Genomic DNA, 9,780 nt, shown 5'->3' with positions numbered 1-9,780 from the left:
TGGCAGGAGCAGGGACCGAGCAACGGGAGCTCACCACGTCACGGGGATTAGAACCACTGACCTTCTGATCGGCAAGTCCTAGGCTCTGTGGTTTAACCCACAGCGCCACCCATGTCCCTTATAGGAGCTGTAGTCCAGCATTATTTGGAGGGTCACAGGTTCTACGTCTGTGACACAGGAAAGCCTAACAAGACTTGAGAACCAGTTTTCTAACCATGGTTTTGTTAAACCTAGACCACGGAAGCAGAGAATATTCCTGGTTGGGAGATCCTCGTAATTTCTCACTAATTAAGGAATCGTCAGTTATCCATTTATAACCATTGTTGCAAACCTTTCTAGGCTTCTGGACACATCTGGATTTTTGAGCAAATGCTGGGGGAACCTTCTCCTCTAGTCACTTCTCTCCCCTTCACCCTAGATCGGCCCCCTCAAAGAGACAAAATACATGCACACAGTTCAGTTTTGCAAGGGAACAATCAGGTAACTGGGACAAACAGCTGGAAGTCCTTGGTAAACAGGTTATATAACTGTTTGTTCTCAATTTATAAGTGTAATCAAAAGCAAACTGGCACAGCAAATATACAGTCCTGACTTCTATATGTTATCATTCAATTAAAGGGACTTAAACACTGTAATCTAATTCCACCAGGATCCCAATAGCACTGGTAAAATAAAAAATATTGATAACCATGTTTTCTTAAGTTTGGTTTTTTAATTGTGTCTTTGTTCTGGTACTGGAATTTGTTGCATGCCAATAATTTTAGATGAATGTCCCAATCACCTGATGCTTTGGTCACAAGGCACTGAACAGGTAGAAGGGCAAGTGTATGGTATAAAAGGAAGAGAGAAACAACGTTAGATCAGTACAGAGACCAAGATGGCCAAGTTGATGCTTCTTACCGGTAAGTACAAATCTGAAATTCATAAAATGGTGTATCTTTTCTCTGCTGGTGGAAGAAACTCATTCTGTAATTCTCATTCTTTCCTTTTTTGTGCATATTCTATTATTTAAAAGAGAACAACTTTTAATTAACTGAATGGATTTCAAAATAGCTGAGCAAGTTTATTTTATTCTTGCTATTTTATAGCAAAGATTTCATTCACTACCATATTTCCTTACAAAACCAGAAGTGTTGCTTCCCTCCATTCCATAGTGTGGAGAGAAAGCTTTCTTTGTTCGGGATATTTGGAAATCAGGAATTTCCTCCATTGGAGAATGACCATCGCTCAGTGGGAAAGCACATGCTTTGCATGCAAAGAGTCCCTGGTTCAGACCCTTGTGTCTCCAGATAAGGTTGGGGAAAATTCCTGGAGACCCAAGTATGTTCCCTGTAATACTGACAACTGAAAATCTTGCAGATTTTTATTCAGTTATATCAACCCCTTCTTTTCCCACTATTAATTTCAGTTTTTGAAAATTCCTGCATAATACTTAGCAATGAAGTCCATGGATACCTTTGAGGTACAAATTATGGAAGAAAATTAATTATTCCTCCTCCAAGTAGCATGCACAGTGTAAATTATACCTCCATTACAATTCATTTGAAAATTCAAGCAGTTAATGTGCTTCTATTTAAAATCGTGTTTGAATAACTATATAATATAGCGGTCAATATAAGGCCTACAACAATGTCTTTCATCAAAACAGAAATTGTTTGCCACTCTTCTCAAAGTTAAATAGTGATACACTATGATTTCTAAACAACTCATAAAAGTTTATACATATTTAATTTACAAATTATTCCCTTTTTCTTTATAGGTCTGGTGCTCCTGCTGAATGCACAAATAGGTATGGAAAGCAGCTCTTTAAATTAATGTCTAAGTGTCACCTAGCCACTTCCTGTGTTGGAGTGACAACCTGGGTGATGGGCCATTAAGGAAAACAAAGGAAAGTGGCTCTGTGTGAGGCAGCAAATGGGTGAGGCCCTTCCCTCAACTCATAGATAGTTAGAAAGACAAAGCCTGAGTTTAGAGTTGAGTTGCAGTGATGTGACCTAGAGGTAAAGCACCTCTTGAGAGCAATGTTTGATTCCATTTGAATCCAAGGCTGTAATTTTGGGAGAAACAAGAGCCTCTGTGGGTGTTAATGCTGTGAACCCCTCCATCATAGGTGCAGGTTGCATATATGTGTAAATAAACCCAATATTATAAAAACACCACAGTCTCCACAGTGGCAGACTGCGGTCTTTTCAGTGGAGCCCATAGCTTTTTATAGTATTTTGCATTTCTCTAAACGTTGCAACACAGTTCCCAGCTTTCAAAACCATTAAAGGGGATTTTGAAATGCATATTTTGAAAGAAAATATGTTTAGAAAATTAGTGCATTTACATTACACTAAGCTGCATGTGTCTATCTCTAAGAATATTGCAGCAATCCCTCCTAGATATCACAGCAATGAATGCTCCTCTGCACCTACTATAATGACATGCCAAATCTGCAATATAGACTAAGATCTGGCAGGTATACATGTTTTATTATAGCTAAAGAAAATACACACTTGTCTTTCTTCTCCTCACCCTTCAGTCTTGCTCGATTCCATTTAAACTTTTATTATAACCTGTCCTATTTGTCTTGATAGGTTCTGCCTATGTGCTATCATGCTACTTCACCAACTGGGGCCAATACAGACCAGGCCTTGGGAAATACAAGCCCGACAACATTGACCCTTGTCTGTGTACTCACCTGATCTATGCCTTTGCTGGGATGCGCAACAATGAGATTGCAACCATTGAATGGAATGACGTCACTCTTTATAAATCTTTCAATGGCTTGAAAAACCAGTGAGTATCCATGAATAATGGTCACCCACCCTTCCCACATTCTGCTTCTGCCTTGTTTATATGAGGCTCAACTGGAACAGAAAGCACTATCATATGCCTTCCTGCCCAGAGGGATCCAATGGCCAGTGTTGTAACCTAGCTAAGCCTAGCGCTACATAGAACAAAGAAGCAAGAAAGTTTGAGTACATGTGGAGCTACAATACTACAAGGTTGTCAGCTGATGTTGGGATGCAAACCAATAATAAAAAGTGACTCATTCTAGACTACTTGACAGATCATCTGTCATAAGAAAATGGGGTTCAAGATTATATAAACAAACACAAAATGGATAGCAAGATGGCACCAACTCCTTGTTCCAGAAATAGGGTAGATTTAATCTCTGCAATCTCTTCCATGACAGGAATGGGGACCTGAAGACTCTTCTGGCAATTGGAGGCTGGAACTTTGGAACAGCACCGTAAGTTGAAGCAACGCTTGCATACTTCATCCTAGTAATAGAGAGGAGAATGCACATAATAAGTAGGTAATTATCTTCTACCCTCTTATGGCCACATTACAGATTCACTGCAATGGTTGCCACTCCTGAGACCCGCCAGACCTTCATCAACTCTGTCATTACTTTCTTGCGCCAGTACGAGTTTGATGGGCTGGACTTTGACTGGGAGTACCCTGGCTCTAGAGGCAGCACCCCTCAGGATAAGTCCCTCTTTACTTTATTGGTTAAGGTAAAACCACTGATTATGTTGTTCTTATTTCACCACCACCACCCAGAAAGGGAGAAGCCAGATTGGATAGTTTAGCATCAATTTATCTCTGCCTTTATTCTCCTAGCCTAGGGTGGCTAAAACCAAATACTGTGGACCACAACACCCACTGCTCCTGACCATTGACCATTGCTGGCTAAGCTGATGGGAGTTGTAGTCCACAATAAAGCACACCATATTGCCTACTGCTGCCCTAAAGTCAAGGAAGGAAGTCACTCTCACCAGCAGAGATGAGTGGTCCCGTTGCCACAGCAGCATAACAATAATGCTACATAGGGCTACAACATTTATGCTGCTATCCTACACACAACCACTTGGGTGTAAGCCCTACAGAAGATGGTGGAGCCTGTTTCTAAGTTAGCATGTGTACGACTGTCCCATTACTCAGTTAATAGGTTTTATCAATCTTTTAAAACCTTGCTATCAATTAAAAATTGCCTCAGATTGATGGGGTCTTTATTTTTAATATCATTATCTACAAAACCCAAAACTGGTGAGCATCATTTTAGAAGAGACAGGCTTTCATCTATCTCACACAGAAGTGGGCGCCTCTTCTAAAACGGTGCTTCCTGTGACAACACCTAAAACAGGAGTGGGGCGACTTCTGGTCCTCCAGTTGTTGTTTCACTACAGCTCCAATCAGCATAAGCTAGCATGGCCAGTGGTTAGGGTTGGTGGTAGACCAACATCTGCAGGGCCACAGGTTCCTCGCCTCTTACTTTTTTCAAGAAATTTTTATTCATAGGCATTTTTTATAGTCTGAAATTGTCACTTTAATGATTTTGTTGACTAAAATTCATAGGATTGGTTCAAAACCCGAACAGTAACAAGAGTGTGGGGCTCTGTCAGAAAATTCACATTTACCTTACTGTTTGCTTTGTAGGAAATGTTGGAAGCCTTTGAGAAGGAAGCCAAACAAGTGAACAGGCCCAGACTCATGGTCACTGCTGCTGTTGCTGCTGGTCTTTCCAATATTGAGTCAGGCTACCAGATTCCTGAGCTTGGCCAGTAAGTACAGTATTTTAGGTGCTTTGTATCTCTCTCTCTCTCTCTCGCTCTCTCTCTCTCTCTCTCTAAGTTTAACTTCTGTCTTTTGTATATGCATAGGTGAAGATACCCTTACAATTAATGTAATTTTGAATCATCTGATCACTGGCATAGAGGCAGCTGCAGTATTAGCATACTGGCTGGTTTTAGGAGAACAGTGTACCTTACAGCCAATCCTAGTACACAGAGTTATTTCAGGAGACAAGGCAGCCACAATTCCTCTGTTGATCACTTTAATAAAGCACCAAAACATTGATAGTGCTATAGATATTCATCCTGAAGGACAAACCTAAGAAGGTTGGCTAAAAAAAACCAATGATCAAATATTCCAAATATAATCAGTTAAAGTCACAATAATGATCCGTTTTGAAGAGCAAACTGGGCCTGTGATGGGCTTACACTATGGAACTGCATTTATGGGTCTAATTATACATCAAATGGGTCTAATTATACATCAAATGCTATCATATATAGTCAGAAAAAAGAATGGTGGTGCATAGCAGAAAATGGGCTATGGTCTAGAGAGGTAATGTTTATGGAAGGTGAGACTACAAAAGCCTTAGAAGCATAGGGTTTATTCAACATATTACAAATAGTTGCGAAGAAGAAGAAGAAGAAGAAGAAGAAGAAGAAGAAGAAGAAGAAGAGGAAGAAGAAGAAGAATTGGACACAGATACATTTAATCTCCTCACAGGTATCTGGACTATTTCCATGTGATGACCTATGACTTCCATGGCTCCTGGGAGAGATACACTGGAGAGAACAGCCCTCTGTACAGAGGTCCTGCAGACACTGGTGGCAACATCTACTTCAATGTTGTAAGTATAAGTTGAAAGTAGTGCTGGGGGAGAGATTTAAAGGTCAGTCTGCCTAATTTGCACTTTTTGAAACAACATGTAAACTGAAACAAAGCCATCCCTTGAAATTCACACTTTCCTGAATACTGCAATGCAATTCTTCAGAAAAATAATGTGTTAAAAGTACATATACTAGGGTAAGATGTGCGTTAACAAATAATATGCTAGTGAACATAACATACAAAAAGGCATTGTATTAGGGAAAATTGCTTTGCAAAAAACATGTGTATAAGGCAAAAGTGCTTTAACAGAAAACCATACACTGATACAGAAATGTGAAGAACCAAATTTAAGGGTGTAAAAAGAAGAAACTGAGAGAGAAAATCTGCAACTGGCAGATTCACTCATCCCAAGCTGGAAGCCTGCTTTTACAGCCTTCATATATATATATATATATATATATATATATATATATATATATATATATATATGTGTGTGTGTGTGTGTGTGTGTGTGTGTATGTGTGTGTGTGTGTGTGTGTGTGTGTGTGTGAAGAAATTAACATTCCACTTTGCAAGCAGACAGTAACACATGATTTGCCTTTGTAGGACTATGCCATGAACTACTGGAAGAAGAATGGTGCCCCTGCTGAGAAACTCATTGTTGGATTCCCAACTTATGGACACACCTTCATCCTCAGCGATCCATCCAACACAGCTGTTGGTGCTCCCACAACTGGCGCTGGGCCTGCTGGACCATATACAAGACAAGCTGGCTTCTGGGCTTACTATGAGGTTTGTTCACTTTTCCCACCACAATCCATTAAAACATTTATTTGCGTCACTCAATTTACACTACACAGATGATGAATATAATTCTAAAGAGAGGCCAATCAAATAAGAAATCCTACAAAGATGCTACAACTAAATTTTGGCCTAATAGCTTGGAAAATATGCTGTTTGCAGAAAACCAGTGGTGCAAAAAATGTTTCTAAAGCTTAGTAGCTGGTGAGATTTTTCTCAGTGCCAGACAGAAAGCGAGAAAAAAATTCCTCCATAGGAACCATGGGACCATTTTTTGTATGGATATCACTAGCTAGGGCACCTGGGTTTTAGCATTTCTGCTCAAGATTATACTGAGATGAAGTAATGTGGCTAATGCACACTGGTTTTTGGGGTAGGCAGGAATTTCAGATAACTGAGGACAAGATAATAACTTTTCTCACTGTGCAGCCAACAAGGTAATCTCAACTCTTGATACACACTGTGCCTCCTTTTTAAGCCATGGAGGAAATACTTATAAGCTTTATGAAGCCTATGCAGATTTGTGCAGTGATACTTTCAGTTCACTTCTCTGCACTATGCACATAGCATTATGAGACAGCAACCAAGACAGAGTCCCGCAATGATTTACAAGGTGCCTTTTTCATTTCCTCTGTTAGATCTGCACCTTCCTGAAGAATGGAGCCACTCAAGCTTGGGATGCTCCTCAAGATGTGCCTTATGCCTACAAGGGAAATGAGTGGCTGGGCTATGACAACATCAAGAGCTTCCAGATCAAGGTATGGTACCAATCTCACAAAAGCATACATTCATTCTGGTGCATTAGAATGTCTTGGTAGGTTCACCAAGAGTTTCAAAATCAAGGTATGAGGACTATGGCTGATATAATGCCAACAAGTACAGGTTCTCTAAATAGTAGATTGACTTGGGCATCTTTCTTGGCATCTGACAGGCTGAGTGGTTGAAGAAGAACAACTTTGCAGGTGCTATGGTTTGGTCTCTTGACTTGGATGACTTCACTGGTACTTTCTGCAACCAAGGCAAATACCCCTTGATCACCACCCTGAAGAACGCTCTTGGACTGCAGAGTGCTAGTAAGTAGCAGCAGCAGGAAAAGCTCTCAAAATGACTGTGAAAGCCAAAGTTCCAACAATAGTTCATAATGTTGAAAAACAAGTCACTGTTGCTTATTTTAGAATTAACCTCCAAATTGAGGTACCAAGGTCAGTTAAGTCACTTTTAGTTAAGTGACTTTTAGAACATGCTCAATACATTTCGATATCAATGGTAGCACTTAAAAAAACAAAACAAAATAGAGAATGAGAACAGTTGGATTTGGAAGGTTTCGAAGGGCCAAAAAATAGAATGCATTATTAAAGGATGGGGGCAAAACAACCAAGAAGAATTCACCACACCTATAGAATCAGGAACCGATAAGACTTGGGGAGAAAGGGCTGCGGCAAGCCAGAGTGAAAGAGAAGGTATATTTTGGAGATCATATCACTGGCACTGAATGCAGAACCTATGTATTCATAAATTAAGAACGTTGGAAGCTGCCTTATGCTAGGACAGACTATCAGCCCATCTAGCTCAGTGTCATCTAGACCACAGATCTCAAGGGTCTTTCCCATCACCAGGTTCTAGACCCTTTAAACTAAAAATGCCAAAGGTTGAAGAAGTGACCTCATGCATGCAAAGCATGTACTCTACCACTGAGCTGTAGTTCCTGACCTACTCCACAGATAGCCAAGTACTTTAGATTTACAGCCACAGGGACCCTCAAGTTCTGGAAGGATTTGAGCTGGACTGTAAAACTCATGACCCACCATCTGTATATGACAGCCAAGCAGAGGTTGAATTAACTTTCAGTTCTTCCTACCTGCTTGGAAACAGAAAAAGACAAGTTCTCAAAAAACTGCCAGGCCACAGTTTATAGCTGGTGACCTGCATTCAGCCCAATGGATCACAAGTTGTACAGATCTAGAGTAGAATGAGAAATCAGAGGTCTTTTAAATAAGATTTTTAAAAGCCTTTTCCTTGTGCTCATGATTGATTGGTGCCCTCTAGATGTTTAGGATTACAATTCCCATCATCCCTGACCATTAGCCAGCCTGGCTGGGGCTGATGGGAGTTGCAGATCAGGAGATCACCTTCTCTATTCACACTGATGTGGATCACACACTAGGGAGAAAGTACAACGCAGGTTTTCTTTGTGGAAAAAGCCAAACACATGTCATGTAGGCAGAATCCCTTAAATCAAGTTCAGAATGATGTAGAATTCACATTTTGAGCCAGTAGTGGTTATTTGAGATGGCTTACCCTCTGCTTCTCTTCCAGGTTGCAAAGCCCCATCCAAGCCCATTGAGCCAATCCCACCAGCCCCCAGCGGTGGTGGAGGAAGCTCCGGTGGCAGCCCAAGCAGTGGATCTGGTGGCAGCCCAAGCAGTGGCTCTGGTGGCAGCCCCAGCACCGGAGGCAGTGGATTCTGTGCTAGCAGAGCCGGAGGCCTGTACCCAGACCCAACAGACAAGAACAGCTTTTACCACTGTGTGAATGGCAGGACTTACCTGCAGCATTGCCAGACGGGTCTTGTCTTTGATGCCAGCTGCTCCTGCTGCAACTGGGCATGAAGTGATCAGGTTTTTTAACTCCATAGCCTTCCCAATCCGACATTCCATGTAGCTGTAAAAGTGAAATAAAATTCAGCAAAACCTATGGCTCTTTCCTCTGTGACATGACATGCAGGCTTTGCTATTCTTTTCACCTGCTTCTCCTGCTAGGGCTTGCCGATCAGGAGGTCAGCAGTTCGAATCCCCATGACGGGGTGAGCTCCCATTGCTCGGTCTTTGCTCCTGCCAACCTAGCAGTTTGAAAGCACACCAAGTGCAAGTAGATAAATAGGTACCGCTCCAGCGGGAAGGTAAACTGCTCTGGTTCATGACCCGGAAGCTGTATGCCGCCTCCCTCGGCCAGTAAAGCAAAATGAGCGCTGCAACCCCAGAGTCGTCCACGACTGGACCTAACTGTCAGGGGTCCCTTTACCTTTAAAGTTACATAGGAAATATAGCTCATAATCCAAGGGGAGCTTCCTGTGATACTGGCTGGCTGGTTGACTGCTGAACCAGTACCCATAAAACTATGTTATCCAGCCTTTGCTTTTGGTTACTTGCAACATTGCCCCATGTGGGTGGTGGCACCCATGTGGCCTCCATGACACTCACAGCCTGCCATCTAGGCCACTATCATGTGGCCTGCAGAAGCTGCATGTACCTGACCCCCAACAGAGGGGAATCCAAAAACAGGTGACCCCGCAATGCAAAACAACAACAACAACAACAAACCTTCAAAGAAATTTACCTTTCACATAAACTATCATTATCTGCATTTTATACAAAAAGTATTGAAGCAACTTAAGAAGATAAAGCACAAAAAGATAAAATCAACCAACAGTAAAAAAAATCCAACAAACAGTCCAGAATACAAAATCCCTAAAATGTTCATCCAATTACACAATAAGACCAGTCCTACCCCATCCCACCAAAAGGTCAGAACCTAACTTAGCTGCCAAAGGGCTGGGTAAATCAAAAATGTCATAGCCTGGCACCCAAA

At 41.4% G+C, this 9,780-nt stretch overlaps 1 protein-coding gene across 1 annotated transcript; it reads left to right on the top strand.

The window, feature by feature from the left end:
* The first annotated feature begins 835 nt into the window (after positions 1 to 835).
* On the top strand, positions 836 to 8,886 carry LOC128416072 (acidic mammalian chitinase-like). The gene is made up of 11 exons (XM_053393153.1): positions 836 to 902; positions 1,760 to 1,789; positions 2,580 to 2,781; positions 3,182 to 3,238; positions 3,341 to 3,506; positions 4,429 to 4,553; positions 5,287 to 5,410; positions 5,998 to 6,183; positions 6,831 to 6,950; positions 7,124 to 7,265; positions 8,509 to 8,886. The coding sequence occupies exons 1-11, from the start codon at positions 878 to 880 to the stop codon at positions 8,799 to 8,801; spliced, it is 1,470 nt and encodes a 489-aa protein (XP_053249128.1). The 5' UTR covers positions 836 to 877; the 3' UTR covers positions 8,802 to 8,886.
* The last annotated feature ends 894 nt before the right edge of the window (positions 8,887 to 9,780 follow it).

Source organism: Podarcis raffonei, chromosome 6 (assembly GCF_027172205.1).
Source record: "Podarcis raffonei isolate rPodRaf1 chromosome 6, rPodRaf1.pri, whole genome shotgun sequence".
NCBI classification, from domain to species: domain Eukaryota; kingdom Metazoa; phylum Chordata; class Lepidosauria; order Squamata; family Lacertidae; genus Podarcis; species Podarcis raffonei.
This window is presented reverse-complemented; position numbering and strand designations above follow the sequence as displayed.